We start from the raw sequence: 24,954 nt of genomic DNA, 5'->3' as shown, positions 1-24,954 counted from the left end.
TTTGTGAATGTGTCTGTTCACTTGTAGATCTAAAAAACCCTGAGGTAGAGCTCCCTCCCCCCCCCCCCCTCCTCTCTCTCTCTCTCTCTCTCTCTCTCTCTCTCTCTCTCATGTTTATCTGACATCTTTTATTGCAGATTTCTGTTCTAGTTGAGCTGCTATCCCTTTCGGCTGTTTCGAGTGGGTTGAAGATTAAGATTGAACTGGGTGAATTAGGTCCGTCAGTGTTGCCCTTTTCTTCCTTCAACTTCCTATCTTAGTTTTAGTGCATAGTTGCGATTTTCATTATGTGCGCTGGTCTCTTTGATGTTGCGGATGGTAATTTGTTCTCGTGTTGTTTGCTTGGCTAGTGTTGTTTGCTTGACTTATCAAGATAACATGTCAATGGAGGTGAAGGGAAGTGAGGAGATGACTCCGATCACAGAATTGGAATTGTCGGGCAATGAAAATGAAGAAGAGCCATCCCATACCATGAGTGCGACAAACGAGGTACTTGGTCTTCCTCCTTGTGATAAGAAGTATACATCCGATTGTTGGAATCATTATGAGAGAATCAAAGATAAGGATGGAAAAACATATCAGGTGAAGTGCTTTCATTGTAAGTCTATGTTAAAGTACCGTGTTGCTAATGGTACTTCCGCAATGAGGAAGCACTTGACAACGTGCAAGAAATTTCCTCTCAATGTAGATAAGAGGCAGAAATTCTTTGCACCACGTAATGTAGACGTGGCTGGTAAGGCAGTGGGAGATTCGAGTACTGGTAGTGGCTTATCGACATGGTCTTTTAATCAAGAACGTTCTAGGGAAATGCTTGCTCGGTTCATCATAATTGATGAACAACCTTTTTCCATGGTTGAGCGTGTTGGATTTCATGAGTTTGTCACTGAGTTACAACCTATCTTCAAACATTTATCACGCTTCACAGTGGCTAGAGATTGCATGAAGCTGTATTTCTATGAAAGAACTTGTTTGAAGACTTACTTTGGTAAGATTAATTCTAGGATCGCACTCACAACTGATACATGGACTTCCATTCAAAATCTAAATTATTTGTGTCTCACTGCACGTTTTATTGATGAAAATTGAAAGTTACATAAAAGAATTATCAATTTTGTTGTGATGCATAGTCACAAGGGTAGGGAAATTGGGAAAATGGTGGAGAAATGCATCTTCGAGTGGGGAATAGAAAAAAAGGTGTCCACAATCACCGTTGATAATGCTAATTCGAATGATGTTGCAATTGCTTATTTGAAGGAAAGACTTTCAAGAGAAAGGTTATTGATCTTAGATGATAGTGTTTTACACATGAGGTGCACCGCTCATATATTAAATTTGATTGTTAGAGATGGCTTGACTACAGTACGTGAATCTATTGCACGTATCCGAAATGTGGTTAGGTATGTGAGGAGTTCTCCTATGAGGGCCAACACATTTCAATCTTGCATTGAGGGTGAAAGGATCACCTACAGGGATTCAGTTATTCTTGACGTTGCCACTAGATGGAACTCCACTTACCACATGTTAGACACCACCATAAAATTCAGAAAAGCTTTTGAAAGGATGGAAGAAGACGATCCATCTTCTGTAGGTGAGCTTAACGATGATCTTCCTAAAGATGATGATTGAAAAAATGCCATTGTTCTTTCGGAATTTCTAAAACTATTCTATGATGCCATCAATCGGATGTCGGGGAGTTCATATGTTACTTCAAATGATTACTTTGATGGGATAGCTTTTTTGTATAAATACCTGAAAAATGTGGCGGCGGATGCTTCGGATCCTAAACTTCAAACTATGGGTAGGAAAATGAACGAAAAATTTGACAAATATTATGGGAGTTTGGATAAAGTGAATATGATAGTGTTGATTGCGGTTGTGTTGGATCCTAGAGCCAAGTTGAATTATGTGAATTTCTTATATGAACAAAGCTATGATGATGAATCGAAAGTTAATGAGATGCATTATAAGGTGAAGGACGCATTGGAGCGTTTGTATGAATTTTATGAGCAATCTTCTCTTGCTTCAAGTGATCGAAATTTTGGTGTCCAAGGTTTGAGTGCAAGTAGTAGTGGTTCTAATACCGCTGTCGGTGGTAACAAAGGTAAGAAGAAGTATGACCCTCAAGCTTTTTGGAGAACCTTTATGCACTCAAATCAAACAGAGTGCGATGATAACAAATCTGAGCTTACTCGGTATCTTCAAGATAAAAATGAAAATATTCTTGATCTTGACCTTTTGATATGGTGGAAGACTAGCGGCTCAAAATATAAGATCCTATCTTTGATGGCTCGAGATGTTTTGTCTATTCCCGTAACTATTGTTGCTTCAGAGTTGACTTTTAGTACATCGGGTCGTGTGCTTGATGGCTTTCGAAGTTCTTTGACACCCAAAGTAGTGGAAGCTTTGATTTGCACTCAAGATTGGTTGAGAGCCGTTCGTGTGTCGATTAACGTTGAAGAGTGTATCGAGAATGCAGAAAAATTTGAGTTGGGTAAGTGATGTTTATATCTTTATATATTGCAATTCCTTTTATATATCTAATAAGTGAATATTTAATTTAGTCTCGTTTTTTTTTAGATATGGATTGTCTTGATGAGGAGATTTTTGTCAGTAAATAGAGTTTACCAGTTGAAGAATGAATATATGTGTTGAGGCTTTTTAATATTTATTTTATTTTACTGCTTCAATGGCCAAAAGTGTTCTTTTATAACAATCTGCATTAATGAAATTGTTTATTTATTGCCATGCCTGTCTTCATGGATCTGCATGCCACTATTTAATCTTTTAGTGATGCTTTTGAGGTTCATCTACTTTGAGTGTATAAAAGTGCCATATCGAAAACCATAGACTTGTTGGGTCCAATCTATTATTGTAAATGCACATTATTTTCTCACCAGTGCCTTCTGCGTAGTTTTTGTATTTGAGTGTGGCCTAATGTTGTGAGTGTTATCACATGACCTCTGCTTTTTACTTTTCTCTGTGCAGGCTGGCATACATACTTCTGGATAGCATTCATTCCATTCATTGTGAGTTACCTGTTATGTTCCCCTTAAATTTATTGCACATGTCTATCTTCATGGTAGCCATTTATGTAAAAGCGCATATATGGCTGTGATTAATGAACTAAAAATGGAAAATATGAAGCAGGTGCTGGAAAGCTCTTTCTAAATTGTGTTTTCTGCAAGTATGGGTGAAAATTTTAAATAAAATTTGATGGAGAATCTAACTGAGTTTGTCACTTAAAAGGTCTTATAGTTAGGATTAACTCTCATGTGAGGATGGAATGATAGGCCACATTGAGAATGTGAAGTGTTTTTGATGTTTTAAGATTCAAGGATTTGGTTGGTACTTAAGAAAGTGGTTTTAATGTTCAACCAAAAAAACAAAAAAAGAAAGTGGTTTTAATGGGTTATGCCCATAACAACAGCTCCTGTAAATGCCGTTTAATTTGGATGAAAGTGATAGATTTTCCCTGAAGAGTAGTCAGTGTGTTGGACTGATATTGAAAGAAGTCCATGGTTTTATTGGTAACTTTGCTTTAGCATTTAAGGATGCTGTTTTTACTCTTTGTTGATAAGGGATGTGCCATGAGCCATGTAGGCTGCTGGATTTGCCTCATCCTTATCATGTTATTATTGTTAACATTCCGCTTCCTGTTTGACCCAATTATCGACGCTCAGTTTCCGTGTTTCTCCTCTTTCTACATTGCTTTTGTTGCCAGTGGTTCTCTTGGAGGTTTGATTGCCACTACACAACTAATTCCTTTCAGTATTGCAAGTGGTGGAGGAGCTTGGAGGAGCAACTTGTTTTGATGACCAGAAACAAAAAAATCTCAACTTTGGAGAAGCTTGGAGGGGAGCATGTTTTGTACTTTTTGTTGAGAAAAATGTGGCATCTTGCCTTGGAATTAAAGTCATGTATTGCATCCCAACAATTACTATTTGTACGTTCTATCCCTTTTCTATTAAGCGAAATGTTGCTTTCCAATAATTAGTCATTGTTGCGTTTATTTTCGTTTTGTTTAACTAAAAATGAAATTAAAAAAAAGAACCTGTTGGAACCTGGAACCGACCCTGGAACCTGTGACAGGGTAGGTTCTAGGTTCCGCGTTCCGACGGGTAGGTTTCAGATTTCAAAAAATGAGAAGCATGTACCCGAGGGTAGGTTCCAGGTTCCAGGTGGAACCTGTGAGAAACCTGGAACCGCTCACCCCTAGGCTTAGCCACCATAAGAAGTAGTGAATGTGCGTGTGCCCATTTGCATTGGCCGCTAATAGAGTTGTAATTGATATTGTGCTTATTTTCGTGATAACCGGATTGGTCGAGTGTTCTCTTTTATGTCTCCATGGATGATGCACTACATCAATCTTTGATACAATAAACGTTCTTACACACTAGTTTGATGCATTTTCATGGTGCATCTGGCAATTTCACCATGCATGATGCACGTAGAGCAATTTTTCTCGTATAGATGCGGTTGGTCGGTAATTTTAACACGATAGGTGTCACGTGAGAGTGGAAATAAAAATTCCCTTTTTGCATACTTAGATTATTTAAGGATTGCGACATCCTTCCACAGTGTTTTAGGTATGCATAAAATTCAGATGTTACGTACATATCTTGCATATTGGTAATTTAGATTGCATTTTCCTAACAGAATCACGTACAAATATCCTCGGGATTTGCATTTGTATTTGGGATAAAAATTGCATACTTCTGGTCTAAAGTAGATTTAATTTCCACTTTTGCATTTTCCTCTTTAGGAAAATAATTTGCACGAGTCATATATGAATATTGATATAAGCATTTTTCGCATGGTAGATTTAAGGCAATATTCACATCGAATACTTTAGATTACTCCATGATAAATTTCATTTCCGTAATTATTGGCTCTTCTTAGGAAAGTAATTTATTCAAGACATATTCTCGCATAGTATATTGCATTTGCATATTCAATCACTTGTTATAGATTGGTTTACTTTAGGTAATAAGTATAACATCTTTAGACTTTTAATTTACCGCTCACGGCGTCTTGTCCCGAAGCTCAACTACGAGATCATTTTTAATTATTGCTCAAGATGGCTTTGGATTTTTTTTTTTTGGTCGAAGAACAAATTTATTCATTTACGGAGATGATCTGAAAAGTCCAAAACAAGGAGAATCTAAGCATAAGAGAGCCTAAAGGGCTTGCGGGAGTGCAGAAAGCCAATATTGTGGAAGAGAGCCAAGACATTGGCTCTTTGCGATCTAATCGGTAGCTGCATTTAAAGCCCGTGGACAATGGGCTATGCGGATTGAGGGGTGAGCTTGAGCTGAAGACAATCCATGATAAGGAGTCGCTCCTCTCAATTGAATAAATCTGCGGATCCACTTCTCAGAGCTTCTATAAGATCTACACAGTCGGACTCCATTATTAAGTTATCAATTATGTCTTCGTTCGACGCTGCAATTTGGAGTGCTTCCAGGACGGCTAGGTTTTCAACTTGAGAGACAAAGGAAACCTTCACCAATTTAGCGAAGCCCGTGATAATTGCGCCTGTATAATCTCGACATATACAAGATGGCTTTGGATGATGGTTTTGGATGATTGCTTTCTTTTTAACATATTCTCGGTGTTGACTTTATTATAGCAAGAGCATTATGAAGTGATATATAAGCGAGAATTGAAAAATGAAAAAAAAAAATGAGAAGGAATGAAGCCGGTTTATAGAGGAGATGGTGCCGACTCGCCGTTGGACGTTCACCTATTCCCAATGAATGACTGTTCACTGACTATTTGATCAACGGTGACCGATCCCTTCTGGTTTTTGGGGCCGACCGTCGATCATTTTCCTGGCATGGTCATGCCTGAACCGAGCCGGCACGACTCGTTGGCCACCCTCAGCCGGTACCCTCGTGGTGCGTTCTTAAATGAAATCTTATTTATCATCGGAAAAAAATATCGTTCCACAACTTTACCGTAGTGGTGTCAAAATCTTGTTAGTATTTCGCTTTTGATAATTTTCATCCCTTGCATTAAACATGAAGGTCACATTGTCTTGGGAGCATTTAGCCAAGCAAAATGCTTTGTGACTCTCACTAACTCAACAAGAATATTCCTCTGCCACTCTCCAAGATTCAATTTTTATTCAAAGTCCATGCTCGCCTTGCCAAATTCGACCGGTGTTTTCCTCTGGTCCGTGCGTCTCTCTCTCTCGGTAAGTTGAATCAATCCGCTCTTCTTGGTCTCGCTTCCCCCCACCTTCGTCTTCTTCCTTCTTCTTCTTCTGGGTACGAAGGGAAAGAAGGAGAAGAGCGAAGGTCATTCGAGGAAATGGCATTAGCATCAGCCTCTGCAACGAGCAGGACTTCCATACTGTCATCCCACGCGAGGACACCGCCATCGCCGAAGCTTCAGAAGCTTCGGGCTTTCCACCCTTTTCCCACTCCTGGCCTCCACTGCAATCCCTTCTCTCTGTCCCATCAGGCTCGGCTCTCTTCGATCCCTTGTGCTTCGCCGTCCATAGCCAGTTCGCCAATCCCACGTGTCGAAGTTCCTGAGAGCACCACCGATGATAGTAAGTGACGAATTCCTTGTCTTGTATTGATAAATTTTTTCAGTCTGCGAAGTGGGTATGTGGGAAAATTTCATCTTTCGCTGAGTTTATTCTTGTAGAAGATTGGAAGGCGGTGTTCTGCTGTGGCGTGATTTCAAAGGAAACAATCGTGTGATTGAAGCGAATGTTCATTGTTCTGAATCCATATCATCTTCAAACTGAAACTTTTACTCAGTTTAATCTGGTCAAAATACTGTGAGGAGGGATTTCTTTTGTCATTGTTCTGGTCAGATTCCTTTAGCAAAAAATGCAATGATGTTATAATAATGTTCAAACTGAGAGCTTTATTTGATTGCCTGAGGTTTTCGATTCGATGTTGTGTATGTGAATAGCCTGGAGAGAATTCGCCAGAAACATATCTGGCGAGTGGGATGGGTTCGGGGCGGACTTCTCCAGCGAAGGGAAGCCAATTGAGCTTCCTGAGTCGGTTGTGCCCGAAGCTTACAGGGAGTGGGAGGTGAAAGTGTTTGATTGGCAGACTCAATGCCCTACTCTTGCGAATGCTGAAGAGCGTATTCTTGATTACAAGACGATTAAGTTGCTCCCCACCGTCGGATGTGAAGCCGATGCAGCCACGCGCTATAGCGTCGATGAGAGATATGTTGGGGAAGCAAACGGCAAAGCTGCTGCATTTGCCTATCAATCTAGCGGCTGTTATGTTTCTGTTTGGCCAACGGAAGATAAGGTCAAGGATAAGATGTTGGAAGTGGAGTTTTGTTTGATTAATCCCCTAGACCGGGAGTCCCGTGTGAGGATAACTCAGGTCATACATGTGTCCAACAACAAAGTTCTGCTTAAAGGCGTTAGGGTTTTTTGCGAGCAATGGTATGGGCCATTTAGAAATGGTGACCAACTGGGGGGATGTGCTATCCGCGATTCTGCTTTTGCATCTACTCCTGCCACGGCAGCGTCTGATGTTCTTGGTGTTTGGCAGGGCCCCACTTCCACGGCAAATTTCCACAGTTCTCAAGATGTGAGTCTCCTTCCTTTCATTCACTTTTCTGTTCACTAAGTCTAAACATATGGTGTTTCTTACATGGATCCTTAGTTGCTGATGACCTTTTTGCCTTTCTTCTGCGCTAAACTTGTCTTGGACTTATTTCTCTTTACACACAGGCACTGCTTCTTTTATTGTTGATTCTCTGTGATGATGTTGCAATGAACCGAGTTAATCTGTCATGTGCTTTAGTGGTGCACTGTCTTGCGCGATGCATAGAAGAGACATAGTTTAGTTGTCTTATTGGGCATTCCCTTTGATTTTGAGTTCAACTTTTGAGTGATAAAAAACCCAAGTTCAGTAGGACCTTCAGGAACAATGCCATATAGATAGAAGAGGCTAAGGAGACGAGAATAGTTGTTCTTCTGAAAGCACTGTAGTTATCTTCTGATGATCTAGACTTGTTTGATAAATTTTTTACACCAAATCAAGTATGATGTCACAAACATTAGGCAAAAGTGTTGGTGTTGATGTTTCATCAACATGACTATGCCATTACCCTCACACAGAATTCTAGTTATGGAACCAACAATCTTCTTAGATTCATATTAGAAAAGGATTTTAGTCATTGGAACGTATTGTTATTATGGGAAAATACCAAATACCACCCTCATATTTTACTCCATTACCACTTTCACTCCTTATTTTTAGAATTAACACTTACAGTCCTGAGCATCTTGGATACCAATTTACAGCTTAGATCGGTTATCATTCTATAATAAGTTACAAAATGACACTTTCTTCCTAAATTGCCCTTATCTCAGCTCTAAATTTCCCAAACTTGGAACATAAGCTACCCTTACCAAGTTTCAGTCGCTATGTCCACCACCACAGCCACTACCGCACCGGTGCTGTCTCAGCCTTCTCACCCGCGTCAATCCAAGCATCCCCTTCATCCGTCTCTCTCTATTATTTGTGGCACCAGCTAATCACCATGCATGGAGGTCAGAGTCTGGACACCATGGATCCACCATCAAGCCCAAGGTCGACGCCTCCTTGGCTGCAGAGATTAGCCTCCAAATCTGGAGGCTTGACGCCTCTGCCGGAGGAATCTGAGCTCAACGCTGGTGTCAAACTCAATGCTAGAGAGAGCACAAACCAGAGAGAGAGATCACACCCCCCCAAAAAAATCAGAAATAGAGCATCAAAGGGGGCTTTGGGGTCGAGGGTGGTGGTGGAGATGGACAATGGGAGACATGGCTGGAGGTGGCGGGACAGCGTACGGCAACAGAGGCTGTGGTGGGTGGAAGAAGCGAGGCTTCATGTGTGTTGCTGTTGGGGCTTAGGAATTAGAGTTTGGAGGGGTTGGCTTTTGTGGTTGGTGAGTTGAGAGTTATGCTTGTTTTCTAGACGGAGGCTGTTGAAGTATTATCCCACATCGATTGAGAACGGGTCCTAAATGCTCTATTCATGTGGTCTCCCTCCACCTAATAGCTTAAGCTTTTAGGTTGGACTTTCTAACATGGTATCAGAGCTAATGCTATCCCTTTCGCGAATGTGTGTGGAAAAATTTCCATATGAATGTGCGATGCCAAAATTTCACATGCTGCTCGTAATCCGGCTTCCACGTGAGTGGGGGTGTTGAAGTATTATCCCACATTGATTGACAACGGGTCCTAAATGCTCTTTATATTCATGTGGTCTCCCTTCACCTAATAGCTTAAGCTTTTGGGTTGGACTTTCGAACAGAGGCCAATTTAGTCCTTTTTCCCATAAAGTTTTATCTAAGGATGAAAATTGGTGTTAGGAGAAATAGAGGAGAAATAGTGGTAATGGAGTAAACGTGAGAATGAAATTGGTTTTTTTTTTTTCCTATTATTATCTTCAAATTCAATTTGAAAGGGATTCATGGCTCATTATCAATACATTTTGGTTGAACTATCATTGGTACCTTTAATATCATCTCTTGCATTCTTTACGGCGGACAGCTGTTTGCACCTCTTTTTGGTTTTGTAATTGACTCATTTGTCTGTTCATTCGAGTTTTATTTTGTGAGAGCTGCCTGTAAGGACTTCAATTAATCGGAAAATCATTACTCAAAGATCTTTCAGTCGCTTCTAATTGTTCTACAACCTGGATAGGGTCCAAAAGTCAATTATCTTCAAGGTTTAAGCGTTTGTTGTACGTAACGGTTGAGGCTTATGGCATGACCAACCTAAAAAAAAAGAATTATTTCTTTATCTTTAAAAAACAAAAATCATTGCATTGTATTGTAAGGGCAATATCCCTTCGCACGTTTACTCTCTCCGGGTATACATTGGCTATGTATATAGAGGAATATTGCATATGTAGATCGTAGAAAAGAAAAGGAATTGGTTCATGAGAAGATGACGGAGAGCATCGTACCAGACCAAAGGAAGCATAGTAGCTAGGAAAGGAATTTCATTCCAAACTGAGGATCTCCCCCCTAATCTTGGATAGGTCGTCCGAGGGTTTGCATGGGGGTATTAAGCAATGTAGTTCTTGGAACTGCTTTGTGATGTTTCCATCAACTTGAAAATTTTGTAAATGTGACTTATAAGCTGCTAAGGGCAATAAGGCTTTGTTGAAGATACATAGGATGTGGGTGGGGTATTAATTTAGTTTTTCCTGGAAATTAGGCTATGAAGTTAGTCAAATATAGTTTTCGTTTGGAGATATGGCTGCATTCTTTGTTCAAGTAACTTTGCAACTTTTAGTAGTCGAAGTTTGCTTCTATATCCCAATGTCTTGAATCAGCTGATCAATATGTTCGGAATCTGTCAAATAATTTCAGAAACTCTTGGAACTTATGGAGGTTGGTGTACAAAGATTGGTGAGGGACGATAGCAACCTGGTGTTGCTTCCAAAACAATTGTGGTGTTCACTTCGAGAAAGAGAAAATGGTGAAACTTGTAGTGAGGCAGGATGGCTGTTCGATAATGGGCGTGCTATCACATCAAGATGCATATTATCAAGGGATGCAGAGGCGAAGGTAAGTGCATTCAGTGTGCGTGCATGTGTACATCTTATGGATGCACAGAGAGAGAGAGAGAGAGAGAGAGAGAGAGATTCTTTTTGTGAGTATAGCCCAGATTTATCTAGTGCTGGAGTCTCTTTTTCCCCATAAGATTCTCGTAGAAGTTCATCCAAAAAAAGTACTTCCCCCAATTCAGTTTAGGGTAAGCATAGATATGTTTTTTGCTCTCTGGAGTAAGCAAAGATTTAGATAGTGTCACATGTTTTCTTTTTCTTTCGTCCTATATTGTAAGGAGATTAGCTCTGCAATATTGAACAGAAAAGGAAATCCTGCTGTTCATGCTTCTACAGGAGTACCATTATGAGTAACTGGATTTGAACCTTCAAATCATAGCTATTGCCAAGTAGGAAATGATATAATGTGCTTGGATGGATGTACTTGGACTAGATAACATCCAATCATGAAACCTTAAAGTTCAGTCGATAGGCACAGTGTTAAGCGAAGCTTATGGAAATCCTAAGGAATGTAGCCTCGACACTCCATTTGCAGTTTCTCTCTCATAAATTGAACTTACTTTTTTACATTCAGAACATCCAAGTTGACCATGACGATATTTGTCCTGTTACGTGAAGTGAGGTTAAATATGGTGTAGGTGATTCTGCTATTTGTGCTCATGATTTCCTTTGAGAGACTGAAGTCTCTTGATGCTACCTCTTGCGGTTATTGATCATAACTGATGCATTGCACTGTTTATTTTGCAGGAGATATCAATAGCGCTTGAAACTGCATCGATGGATAACGTATAAAGATCTATGACAGCCAAAACTTCCAAAGTGACGCTGCAAACTAGACTCAGTTTCAAGTATTTTTGCTTAAGCACTCAAGCTTCATAAGTAGAGAACTCATTATCGTGTTGAAAAAGAGATCAGCCATTTGAATGAGAGAAATAACCTACCCATCATGGAGGGGATACAATGGATTACATTGCAAAGACATGTTAGCTCTAAAATTATGTTTTGTATTGCTCTCCAGATGAACACCATCGCTGTTCGGTAATAATTTTGCAATAGAATTGAATTTGTATAGTAATTATGAAGTGGAAATATAATAAGATTGATCGGTGTACACATCAAGCAATCGCATGAATTAAGTGAGAAATACTTCAAAACGTCTCGCCGTATCTTAATTCATACGTACATGATAAAATTAATTCGTCTATCCACGACACAATAGACTCCATTATCTTACTCATAGAATTAGAATATATAAAATGCAATATGGGTTATTAATAAACATTCAAAAATAAATTACAGATAAAACCCATAAGAAGTATAGACAAGAATACTAGTTAGATGGTATAAGACAAGTTAAAAAAATGATATATTTTTAGCCAATTATAGGTTTATGTGTTTTCTTATACGTATATAATGTGAGTGCAATGAACATGCAGGATCCAAAAGTTTAAAATGCATCTGGATATCTTTTGTTAAAGCAACAAATCATAAGGCGAAAAATCAAAACTGTTGCAGTGCAGAAAAGATCTCTACATGATTAACTCGTGGGCATAAAGAAAATAGAGAATTGAGCCGATGGAGTGATGCTTTTCATTGAGATAGCATAAATAGAGATTTCATCGCCTCTAATTACGGTGGAAGTCAAAGATAAAAGATGACAATTTTATCTACATGGAAATTAAATAAAAGACGAATCAGAAAAGATCTCCAGACGATCAACTCATGGATACTCCGCTTGATGTGTTATCTTCGTGCTGATTCGTTGAAGATTCTACGTCGCAACAATTCCGATTTTTTGCTTTTTTGATCGGTTACTTACCATTCGGTTCCAAACTCAAACCAGCTGTGTACCATTGGCATTGGGAACCCTGCCCTTACACTCCCATCTCTCACAATTACTCGCGTGCTTTCATAGGACATTGGGAACATCCCCTCCTGTCTCATTTTCATAAACCTTAGCATCATAAAACCAATCCTAGTCATTACCAAGAAGCTACTCCTCCCAAAGACCAAACCAACCAAATGATTTAATGGGTCCATTACTTCTAGACGCACATAACAAGACGATAGACAAGAAACTAATTTCTTTTCACGAAAAATAAGGTAAAAGACATGATCCTTCAAAAAGGCATAATCGTTTCGGCTCATAATCTTCATGGACGGCCCCTGATCAGTTGGGCACATCCAACTGCCGAAATCTTATCAGAACCCATTATATTAAGCTCATCCTCCTCTCGAGTGGAAATCACTTGTGCAAAGAAAAACAAACGCATGGCTACTCCTCTTGCAACTTTTGTCCCGCTCTGCGAAAATAGGAGACTTCGCGAAATCCAGCTCGACCACCAGCTCGCGAATCTCGCGAGAATTCGCGGAACCCAGCAGAGTGCAGATGCCGCGAGGACAGCAGACATGTACACCGAATGCGATTTCAATTGGCAGTGCCAGTTCGTTCGATCTGATTTATGTTTTTTTTTCTTCTTCTTCTTTTGGCTTTTTCGTGCGTTTGTTAGAGCGGTTGGTGCAGCGCGCAATGCCCTGGCTTTGGCTGAGAATGCCTATTTCTACGAAGGTTTCCGGGTCCTCAACAGATGGATGATAGACGTACATGACATGGACGAGGTAGGAGCTTTGATGGACCTGTTGACTCAATTTACACGCCCCTATCCGCTCGAGAAGGTTAGAATCAACGACCATGACCCCGAAGGAGGAGCCATAGATGCCCATGTTATTGAACAGATGAGGGAGAAACTCGTGATGGGCGGATTCGTGCACGACCACGGGTACAGTGGTTCTTTGCTCTCTCTCTCTTTTTATTAATTTTTTTGTGCCTTCTTTTTTTCTTCTTTTTCATTTTTGATCTATTTACAGGAACATTTACAACATTCCTCCGGCTGGTGTCCAAGGAGAGGACGATTAACCACTGGTTTTCTTTATTTTGCCCTTAATCTGTACCTTGTACAGTTTGAATAAGAACTCGTTTTTGCACCTTATATTTCTGGCACGGAATTGTTCCTTGCTTGTCAATTCATCATGTTGTTATTTTTCCTCATCTGCTTGCACACTGGAAACAAACATGTTGGTCTTTCTTCCATTCATGGCCAGATGCTGCAATGCATCGATAGCACCTTATTGTTTGTAAGGATCGGTGAGAAGTGACAAACAGGAGGGTAAAAATCCAAGGCGTCGCTAAATGGACAACTTTGCATTGAGCATTTGACAGTCAATAATGTCTCACGCGAACTGTGATTAATCTGAAAGGCAGTTGGTTGATGAACAATGGCTGTTGTATGTCATCATCTTCAATCTGTTGATGAAGCCTTTGCCTGAAAGCTGAAGTACTTCTATGCCCGAACATAAAGTGCAAGCTCTTCATGGATGACCCCTGAACAGAAAAGAGCATATGAATCTTTACATTTAAGAATCAAAGAAATCCAGGAGACACACTGGTTACTTCTGGTAAATAGAAAGCTCCACATTGGGATCAGAGAAATTTAACGAACACAAGTAGACAAGAGATGCCAACACTCAAACAGCTGAAATCACTTTCGACACTATCTTGACACGGCACAGCCACGGGAAGGATAACCAGGAAAGTATCTTCGCTTTAAGCAAAAGAAGAACAAGAAAAGGAAATTAATCAGCATAAGAAATCTTCTGCATGGTTATCGAATTTTTAGATGATTGTGTTCGTTCTCTTCCCATTTGGTCCTTCAACCAGAACATGAGCAGCAACTCACAACATAAGAGAACCCCCACTTGGCACAGGAAAGCTTGACGGTCCTAACAGGGTTAGGAAAAGAAAATATAGAACAATCTACTGGGTAAGAGTGTTGAAAGTTGTTTTATTTGATAAATGTGCGGCCATGCATTCTTGCACTTGAAAGCACTTTTGCATTTAGTAATCTAAAGTTCTAAACTAGAAGAAGTTTCCGCTGTCGATAGTCCCAAGATGTGGTCCGCAGCAGACTCGCTATGTTTAGTTCATACAAAGAAAAACACCAAAATGACAACATGGCAGCAAGCCTTCAATAATAAATCATCGGATTTCCAATTCTTTTACTTACATTGCCTCCAAAAATGTTTCCAAATTCACCTGAACTATCCACTCACACAGTATAGAAATCCTCACATTGCAAACCTATCACTTTGAAGGATATCCTGCATATCTTGTGCTAATTCTCATTTTCCTGAGCTTACAGGACATTGGGAACTTTGCCCGTTAAAAAGATTCTGGTGTATCTAAGAAATCTATGATGATTTCTAGCGGATGCGGATTAGGTGAGGGAAACGCACACATTTATCTTGATCTTTTCTGTTGAAAATATTGCGGAGGAGAGGGATCTCACACAAAAATTTGGTAATGTGAGATTAATATTCTGTGATTTCTCATGGCATATGAATTGATGATCGTGTTTTGAAAGAACAGGATCATATTTTTCTGGTAACTTATACTTGGTGGCAGACAAGCTCTCGGAGAGCAGACCGCATAACAGATGGGAAAAACCTTTCATGAGCAGCCTTCTATCCCTTAAAAACATAAAATCTGCTCATTATTTTGGGCCACATTCCTCAATCTGCTATTTCAGCATAAAGAGATCCATCTTTGAGTCTAAAATTGGCATAGAGTTGGACCTGTACGAGTCTCAACGTTGGGCGATGCACTTATATACTTTCAAGTGACAACTGTTCCTAATAATGTTCTCCTGACCGGACAGCCCTATTCAACCATGTCTAGAAAAATCACCATTCACATAGCAGGATCCTACAATTTTTGAAATCAGGGAAAAACATGTAGTATAAGTAGGAGGATCCTATTGATTCGGTTGTCATATAAATCTAGTATATTTAATATTGCAAATTGCATAAGTTGATATATTAGATTATGGAATATTGCCTGTTCTTTCAATTTTAGCCTTTCGGAGTTATGATCTCAAACATTATCATATTTGGTAAATTTTACATGACAATTCTAGTTTATTTCTTTTGTGAAATTTTTAGGATCTTATGATTTTCAATCTGTTCATACAATTCAATCTGTCGAACATCCCCATCGATCCTAAGCAGAATCAGATTTTAACAACCTTGTGTTCAAACTGGTTACACTAAGATACAAGAACCTGGTCTTGTTTGGTCTTCTTTTATAATCCGTTTTCAATGAAGAGTCTTGAAGCGCAGCCTCAAACATTTGAGAGCGCAAACCGATCGCTTTGCTAGACTAGAATTTGCGTCCATGGTATAATTACTTTATATAGGCTACCTACCTTTTGAAATCTATGTCACCAACCAGCAAGTCCAACTATTCCAACCAGTTAAACTGTTGATCAGCAAAGTGCTAGCCTGATCGGCTCTTACACCAGTGCAAAAACCTTGCGAGATGATTTTATTTCATGTTCTCACCACTTTGCACTCACTAAGAGGACTGTATATGGTATGCTCAATGATTATCGCACTTCTGAGGTTCTTTAGGCCCCAAATATTTTGAGTTCAAACCGATCACTCATTTAAGGGGCAGAAAAGGAAATGCCTGTCATAAGGGGCTTTTCCATCAATTTCTTCCTTGTGATATAATCAGTCAGATTACCTTGAGATCAAATAGGACTACATGAACAATCTAACCCAAACATGTTTCTCAAACAGCTGAGTGAAATGCTGGCAAGGACATTTTCAATGTAAACATCATCCTCATGGCCCAACCCAAACACCCAGCTAACAATGAAGCGACACCAAAAGAAAATCATCATAAAAGGAACACTGCCAAACAGATTCTAACTACCGGCCACTACAAAATACCCAGCTAAAACCTCCTTCTCTTCTCCTCTCCTCTCCCTTTCTCTTCGCTTCAGTCACTCCTCCCCATTCGAAATGGGTAGGTGTTCCTACAAACAGAATACAAAATGAAAAAGAAAAGAAGGAATAAAAAAAGAGAGAGAGCAGAGCACTAAACTACCCTTCCAAGAGCTCCAATCCGCTAGCCTGCATTTCTCTCATTCCTTCAACATCCGCATCAATCATTTCTTCAGGGGGAGTTGCGCCATGAACTCTCACCCTGCTAAGCCTATGGGGCCGCGGATCTTCGTCCAATAGAGCGATCAGTGCTTCGACCTCCTCCGGGGAAAGGAGGACAATCTTTCTTTTGTTGAAGCCATTTTGTTTTTGCATTGCAGATATCGCAATGAACAACACACAATAAAGCCAAAAAAAAAAAACAGAAATCAAATTAAATAAAACTCGCATCGCTAATTGAAATCGCATTTTGACCATGTACCTCTTTTTCCATTTTGTATTAGGATTAGGTGCACAAACATAACGAAATAGAGAGCAAAAGTGAGAAAGAGAAATCGAGACGTAAGGTTTATTTTGATTTACCATTCAATTAGGGCTACATCCAATAAAGATAGCACTTCCCACCTCTTAATTACAACTCACAATTATAATAAAAAGAGATTATACATAAGCAATATCTATTCATGAAATCATATACCTTCCTATCGATAAAGAGCATGAACCACACGTCCTAACATTTTGATGATTGTTGATATTAACTCCTTGCAGCGCTCCTGCATCTTCCATCAACTCTCACATCACAAGAGGACCCTTCTTGATTACCGAGACAAAGAGAATTAATGTGTCGATACCCTTTTGAGAAGACCCGGTCTCTTTCCTTTGTTTTAAAGAATAAATTCAGCAATATTATATTGATCTTTGCTATATTAACTCCTTGCCCGCTTCTACGTCTTTCATTTGCTCCCACATCAAAAGCGGACCTTTCTTTATAATCGAGACAGAGAGAATTAATGATCGATGCCCTTATAAGAAATCTATTTCCTTTGTTTTAAAGAAATAAATCCAGCACTTCTATTTTGATCATTGTTGATATTAACCCCTTGCAGTGCTCCTACGTCTTCCACATACTCGAGCATCAAAAGCAGACCCTCCTCGATTAACGGAACAGAGAGAGTTAATGGTCGATGTCCTTATAAGAAAATCCGATCTCTTTCCTTTGTTTTCAAGAAATAAATTCAGCGGTTCCATTTGAATCATTGCTCATATTAACTTCTTGAAGAACTATTGCATCTTCCAGCTACTCTCACATCAAAAGCGAGACCTTCTTGATTACCCAGACAGAGAGAAATAATGGTTGATACATTTATAAGAAAACCTTGTCCGTTTCCTTTGTTTTAAAAGAATAAATTCAGCAGTTCTATTTGGATTGTTGTTGATATTAACTCCTTGCAACGCGCTTGCGTCTTCCACCTACTCCCTCATCAAATGCATACCCTTCTTGATTACCGAGACAGAGAGAATTAATGATTGATGCTCTTATAAGAAAATCCGGTCTCTTTCCTTTGTTTTAAAGAAATAAATTCAGCGCTTCTGTTTTGATCATTAACGATGTTAATCCGTTGCAGCGCTCGTGCGTTATCAACCTACTCCCCATATCAAAAGTGGACCCTACTTGATTATCGGAACAGCGAGAATTAATGGTCGATGCCCTTATAAGAAAACCCGATCTCTTTCATTTGTTTCAAAGAAGTAAATTCAGCGGTTCAATTTTGATCATTTCTGATATTAACTCCTTACAGCGGTCCTACGTCTTCCAACTACGCCCACGTCAAAAGCAGAAACCTTCTTGATTACCGAGATAAGAGAGAATTAATAGTCGATGCCCCTTATAAGAAAACCCGGTCTCTTCCCATTGTTTTAAAGAAATAAATTTGAAACAGTTCTAATTTGATCATTGCTCATAGTAACTCCTTGCACGGCTCTGTGTCTTCCATCTACTCCCACATCAAAAGTGGACCCTTCTTGATTACCAAGACAGAGAGAAAATTAATGGTCAATACCCTAACAACAATACCTGATCTTCTCTTTCATTTGTTTTAAAGAAATAGATTCGGCAGTTCTATTTTGATCAATGCTGATATCAACTACTTGCAATGCGGCTGCGTCTTCTATGCGAACCCTTCTTGATTACCGAGATAAGAGAGAATTAATGGTTGATACCCTTATAAGAAAACCCGATCTCTTTCCTTCGTTTTAAATAAATAAATTCGGCAGTTCTATTTTGATCATTGTTGATATTAAATCCTTGCAACGCTCCTGCGTCTTCCACGTACTCCCACATCAAAAACACACCCTTCCTGATTACCGAGACAAAGTGAAGTAATAGTCGATGCATTTATAAATAAAAAAACATGGTCCCTTTCCTTTGTTTTAAAGAAATAAATTAATGTTTTTGTTTCGTTTTTTGCTCGGTTGAACTAATTAAATGATCTGTACATGTTACGTAGCAACCACTGGAAGAAGGAAGCCGATTTTGAAGTGACTCGTGAGGTTCGCTTGAACCCAATTGAATTTTCCAAATCATACCGTTGAAAAAACGACCAATAAATTATTTCTCCGTGAATCGAGGGTAAGATAAGAGTTAAGAAGCTTTAAAAGGCAGTTATAAAATGGTGTTCTCGAGAATTAGAACCAAAGGCGTAAATCTGTTGGATTTTACTTGGTGTCCTGTTTACAAAGTACAAATCCATTTGGGGCAAATTTTGTTACAACTTAATTAAATCCTTTATGAAAACCCTAGAATCAACCCGTTTCAAAAGAATTTGAATGTAGACCTGTCGAGTATACACTATTGTGAGCTAGAGCACAACAAATTTGCCATGCTCGAATCCCACAAATCGATGTTGACAAGCTAATTATAAAAAATGTAGGCAATTTTCCTGTGCACATGGTCACAAGAGCTTAGAACTAGGGCTCATCTAGGCATCACTGTTCGATTGTCTGAGACAATCTTATGTCCCATGCAAGCTTACTAATGACGGAAGCACATAGATACGTGGGAATGGGTTATAGGCAAAAACTTAACCATGTCAAGGAACATTTCTAGATGTGATGTTTTAAGCTTTTATTTATGCAATCAATGGCAGAATTCAAAATATTCTCATTAATTTCCTCCTAAAAGTATTATTCATCTAATATATAATATATTATAATAGATGATTGGTTAGGTGGACGAACATTTCTAGATGTGATCTTATGAGATTTTGTTGTGTATTGGCTGGTATTTCTAGATATATCCTTTGAGAGTTTCAGGAGGAACATTTCTAGATGTGATCTTTTAAGATTTTGTTGTGTATTGGTGGGTATTTTTAAGATTTACCTATGAAATTTTGACATCCGATCTTTGAGATGTTAACTAGACTTAATAGCAGCACGGGAGATGGTCAAATTCTTAGATTGTAGTGCATTTCATATTTTAACATCATATATGATTTAGATAAACCAATAAATCAATAGCATTTTGGAGATAGATAAATTAACTAAAACTTGTAAACGAATTTGATACCAGGTAATGTAAAACAAATTTAATATGGCATGACGTAAAGGAAGTAAAAGAATTTTTTGTTTTGAAATTAGACAAATTAGGAGAGTTTTGTACAATATGTGCACCATTGACATTTCATTTCACAACACTATAGTATATTTTCTGTATACATATTTCTGAGATTATCTCGTAATCTTTCACGTTTTATCTTACGTAAATAAGACGACAATAATAAAATGTTGGTGCATTAGTGATTCTTGTAACTACATTGCAAAATAGTCGGTGATTCTAGCGTTTACGCTTTGACCATGGACGAATTGCTCTTAGATGTTCATACGATTGCTTTAGTATGAGTTCGAGTATCCACTACTAAAATTTGTATAATTTTGTGGATCAATTGTTCTTAAGGAACTTAGCGGTAAGATTTGCTTGGCGAACTATATCTGTCTATACAGATCCCAGGTTTCCGAGCCGGCTTTTACTGTGAAACTGTTTCATTGAAAGATTTGAATGATAATCACTCTTTCGATCTGCTTGCTCGCAATCAGAGTAACTACTGAAAAGTGCTCCTTTTCTCCTTTCAGGACAATGCTGATAGCTAATGCAGGGGACTGCAGGGCGATGTTGGGCAAGCTTGGAAAGGCAATTGAGCTGTCCAGAGGCCATAAACCTGCTTCTACATCAGAGCGGCTCAGAATCGAGAAACCCGAATCGAAAAACTCGGTAGGTGCTGTTTACTATGGTTATATGAATGGTGATCTGTTTGTTGCACGAGATATTGGAGACTGGCCCATACATTCCGGTTGCGGAGGAGTGACCGGAGCGGAGAGAAACGGAGAGGAGAGAAGAGTACGAGGTTTTCGCTGGGTATTTGAAGTTATATTCGAAGTGTGATTTACCTAAGTAATAAGTGGTTAGAGTTTGGTGTTTGTCCGTAAAGTATTACGAGTTTAGGTTTGTGACTCATGATATTTTACGGGCAGACACTGTACTATAATCGCTGAGTGCTTAGATAAATCACCCTTCAAATATACTTCAAATACCCAACTACAACCTACTACTCTAATCTCCTCCCCTTCTCTCCGCTCCGGTCACTCCTCCACAACCGGAATGCCGTGGGTGCTCCTACAAATAGGATAAAAATGATAAAAAGAAGGGACAAAACAAAAGGGCAATATACTCTCGGTGGAGATGGAATCCGCCGGCCGTCCGCCACTATACTCTCATTTCTTAGACATGCTACTTCTCATTATTCATCTCCCACATCCACGCTCTTTCACTTTCAGATCATCACTGGGCATGCAAAAGTTAAGCAGCTAGGCAAGCTACCAATATGAAATGCACATTGTAATCCCAATGTGCTATGTATAACATAATTTGAGATTCCTCACAATCACAACTGACATTCGTTTAACAAGTTACAGCTAAAGCATTGCTACATTCAAACTGCCTTCCTAACCATGAGCGGTTTGGGCGGCGATAGAGATCTAATCTCTGGCGCTGAACTAGGAAATATCGTGTTCAGCTTGTGCATGAGAATGTCGGCCCTCGACGGAATCTCATTCAGAAGAAACTGTTGAACAATCGGTTTCTTAAACCACTCCATGACTGAATCCCCTGGAGCTCTAAGGACCACTTTGCTCACCTCAAATGGAGATTCCACAGAGTTCAATATCTGCGCAACTACAATCTTCAAAGTGGGCCCCGTGACCAACTTTATTCTTCTTGGAACAACACCGTAATACAACATTCTCTTCCTAAACCTATGCAGCGTGTGCAAAACTGCTATTAGAGCAGCTCCCACAGACAAGTTTCTCACATCAAGTGACCAAGCGATATGCTGATCAAAAACAATTGCTTTAGGGAAAAGCTTATTCTCGTATGCGACTTTCCAAATGCACCGTGCTCGATTTATTTGCCCCATAAGGACAAGGTAATTAAGAAGAACATTAACAAAGTATCTAGCTGCACTTTCTTCAAGTTCATAATCAATACCCTGGAAGAACTCCCGCACAAATGACAAAACAGGTTGTTCCCTCTGTTCAGGGCCTGTGAAGAGCCCACACATGAACGAATGTGCTTTGTGCTTCGTGGCACTAAGAATCGACATCAAATGCCTCTCATTCTGCTCTTCTTGGCATCTCACAAGATGGGCCAGAATCGAAGTGTAAAGTATGAGATCCACCTTTGCAGCAGAATTCACATAGGTTTCAAGAAGAGGCTTTGCCGACTCATACAAGCCGTTCTTCATGCAAGATTCAAACAACTGTCTAATTATAAAATTATTTGTCCTAATTCCAGATGAACCCATGAACTGTAGCCACCTTAAAGCAAGATCAACAGAACCCTCTTTGATATAAACCATCAAGACATCACTAGCGCTCACATCAACAGAAAACCCCATGGCTTTCATCTCGAGAAGTATTTTAGCAGCCACATCTACAAGCTTCTTATTAGCCAGGAGAAGTAAAAGGGCAGTGTAAGTGCTTAAGCCAGGCCTCAGACCAGCATTTATCATCGAATTGTACAGCTTCATGGCAGCATCTACCTGTCCAGATGCAGCGTGCATCTCCAAGAGGCAAGAGTATGTAGATGGGGTGGGCAAAAACCCAGCCTTCTCCATATCTGCAAAGGCAGACATTGCAATGTCAAGTTTCCCTGATTTTGCATGGGACTCAACAATCATCGTGTATAAGCCATAATTGGGCCTATATCCAGCTGCCTTCATCTCATCCCACAGCCTAATCGCTGAATCCAACTTGCCAGCTTTCGCAAATGACTCAATCAGAGAGACATACATAGTTGCAGATGGCCTCAGACCAAAGCCCTGCAATTCCATGTAAATTTTCATAGAGGTATCCAGCCGCCCAGCTTTCCCCATCGAATCAACAAGTGAAGCAAAAACATTATAGCTTGGTTTAAAGTTCCTAACTTTCATCTCTTGAAACAGCTTAAAGGCTGCGTCCAGTCGACCTGATTTTGCTAAGCTAGGTATCATCAACTCATACGTGGATCCATTCAGCACACTTGTTGCCCCTTCCATACTCTCATATATCTCGAATGCCTTGTAAGGCAAGCCCTTGTTCAAAAACAAGCTCATAACGCAATTATAAGTTTCAGCATCAATTTGCCAACCCGCATCCTGAACTTTCTTGAAACAACAAAAGCAAACCTCTAATTTCTCCGCTTTGGCCAAATACTGAATCACCTTGTTATAAGCTGTAAAAGAAGGAGCCCCAGTTGTACCGGAGATCATCTCCTCAAACAAGGATTGAATCCCATCAAAGTCCCTATTTTGATTCAACCCGTCAAACAAAACAAGGTAGCACTCATCGTCGTGGACATACCACGGCTGTCTCTTCGCCCATCGGAACAAACTCAACGACGCGTCGCTCTCTTTAACAACCTTCAGCGCCTGAACGACGTGAGTCGTGCTCGGCACAAACTGGAGCTTGTCCAACTGGGTCTCCAAATCGGGCCCCCATTTCCACCTCTTCACAACCTCGACGATCTTTGCGACCGCCGACGCGTTCACCAACGGCTTCTTGAGGCTGCCTATAAGCACATGATTGTCCAACCCCGGCTCCACCGACCGGACCCCCTTACCGGAGTATATGACACTACCCGATTCATCTAAATACTCTATTTCCTCAGTCCACTCGCTCGACTTAGCACCATCACCACCACTATTGATCCCAGAACAGTAGCTCCTAAAAGAATGACAACCAGGGTATTCCCCGAAACTGGGGACTTTAACTCCACGCCCCACGAAAGAACTCAAGAAACAGTAATTTCTGGAGAACTCACCGACCCGCCATGTGAACGGACCGGGTGTTTGTGAACTGGCGCGAGGCGAAGACAACAAGCCGGGACCCTTAATCAGGCGGGATACCTTGAGAGGGATTGACTTTCTGCTGCGAATCATCAGTGCCATCAGAGTTCGGACATTTTTTTCATGGGTCGACGCTTACCAGAGCCTTGAGTCAGTAATTCGTTGCGGAGAGACGTCGAACGGCGCTACTTCGTGCTAGGTGCCGCCATAGCCGACGCCAGGGTTTAATCGAAGTGAAGTCACAGAAGAGAGAGAGGGAGAGAGAGAGGGGAGGAGAGAGAGAATGAGAGCGGGAGATAGAGAAGAAGCCAGAGTAAAGAACCAAAGCTCGGGGTCGGGTCAGGTCGGGTCGGGCCTTAGAAGATACGGGCTGACGGGCTCCTCGGCCTGTTGAAGGTCTTGGTAAGCCGTTTCACATGGTTAGTGAATTACCCAGGAAGTACCAATCAAACAGGTTGACATTTATACAATTTTACTCATAAAAAACACTTCCAATTTGTTAACAACATTACAGAATTATACCATCACGGCAAATCGATCCGGTTTTGCCCAAACGGAACGTCAGACTTTTCCGGTAAATCCCAATGTATTGTGCACTGCTTGCATCTTTGGATCTCTCTGTCACTTTGCCCTTTACATTGATTTTAATGACTTGCATTGCAGCAAGAATCAACAGGCCTAGAAGTTTGAAATTGAAATACTACCACCCTTCAAACTGTATACATCTGAAACAGCGAAAAAGATGTGATCTTCTCGGGCCTAACTCGGGTATGCGTTGCGTTAATCTTGTGCATAACACTGTCGGCCCTCGGCAGGTGGGGTCTGACCGGAAGTCTGCCCGTTTCTCCATTCATAAAGTAGCTCGAGACTGGAGCCACGGTGTGGCTTCTTCCGATTATCGATTGACTTCCGACTGTTTCGGCATGAGCTGTTGTTCACATTTTAGTGGAGATATGGACACGGCGCGAAGCTCCATACGCTGGGAAATACAAAAGGAATGGCGGTTGAGCTCCGAAGATGAACTTATGGAACCTGCTTTTGCCCGGCTGTGAATGCTGGAGAACTAAACCTCTGTGCATAGTGAAGAAGCTACAGGTGTAGGAAAAGGAGATGAGTTACTTGCACAAGAATCTACTTCACTGGCTTTAGTTTTCACTCGGCTGGATCTGCTCATGCTAAATGAGTCTTGAGTTTTCAGATCGAAACAAGCACAAATTGCGTCTCGTTAGTCATAAAGATTGGCCAGAGAA

The 24,954-nt window shown here is 40.2% G+C and overlaps 3 protein-coding genes across 7 annotated transcripts; 2 read left to right on the top strand and 1 right to left on the bottom strand.

Annotated features, from left to right (window-relative positions):
- Positions 1 to 6,120: 6,120 nt before the first annotated feature.
- On the top strand, positions 6,121 to 11,602 carry LOC115681577 (uncharacterized). Of its 4 annotated transcripts, none has more exons than XM_056308832.1 (5): positions 6,132 to 6,556; positions 6,928 to 7,568; positions 10,348 to 10,545; positions 11,119 to 11,178; positions 11,292 to 11,602. In XM_056308832.1, the coding sequence occupies exons 1-4, from the start codon at positions 6,313 to 6,315 to the stop codon at positions 11,158 to 11,160; spliced, it is 1,125 nt and encodes a 374-aa protein (XP_056164807.1). In that variant the 5' UTR covers positions 6,132 to 6,312; the 3' UTR covers positions 11,161 to 11,178; positions 11,292 to 11,602. The 4 variants fall into 4 exon arrangements, with proteins under 4 accessions (XP_056164809.1, XP_056164807.1, XP_056164808.1 ...); XM_056308833.1 differs by having other exon boundaries at positions 11,119 to 11,182; XM_030605556.2 differs by lacking the exon at positions 11,119 to 11,178 and having other exon boundaries at positions 6,137 to 6,556.
- A 1,087-nt stretch (positions 11,603 to 12,689) lies between these two features.
- Positions 12,690 to 13,635, top strand: LOC115681559 (uncharacterized). Of its 2 annotated transcripts, XM_030605532.2 has the most exons (3): positions 12,690 to 12,955; positions 13,055 to 13,324; positions 13,413 to 13,635. In XM_030605532.2, the coding sequence occupies exons 1-3, from the start codon at positions 12,816 to 12,818 to the stop codon at positions 13,459 to 13,461; spliced, it is 459 nt and encodes a 152-aa protein (XP_030461392.1). In that variant the 5' UTR covers positions 12,690 to 12,815; the 3' UTR covers positions 13,462 to 13,635. The 2 variants fall into 2 exon arrangements, with proteins under 2 accessions (XP_030461392.1, XP_056164744.1); XM_056308769.1 differs by having other exon boundaries at positions 12,690 to 13,324.
- Positions 13,636 to 21,180: 7,545 nt separating this feature from the next.
- On the bottom strand, positions 21,181 to 23,962 carry LOC115681554 (pentatricopeptide repeat-containing protein At1g79490, mitochondrial). Its single transcript, XM_030605525.2, has one exon. The coding sequence runs from the start codon at positions 23,804 to 23,806 to the stop codon at positions 21,314 to 21,316; it is 2,493 nt and encodes an 830-aa protein (XP_030461385.1). The 5' UTR covers positions 23,807 to 23,962; the 3' UTR covers positions 21,181 to 21,313.
- Positions 23,963 to 24,954: the final 992 nt, after the last annotated feature.

This window comes from Syzygium oleosum, unplaced genomic scaffold (assembly GCF_021117445.2).
Source record: "Syzygium oleosum isolate NSW1041296 unplaced genomic scaffold, Sole_v2.1 Sole_v2.02, whole genome shotgun sequence".
Lineage (NCBI taxonomy): Eukaryota > Viridiplantae > Streptophyta > Magnoliopsida > Myrtales > Myrtaceae > Syzygium > Syzygium oleosum.
Note: the sequence above shows the minus strand (reverse complement) of the source record. Positions and strands in the feature narration are given on the sequence as shown.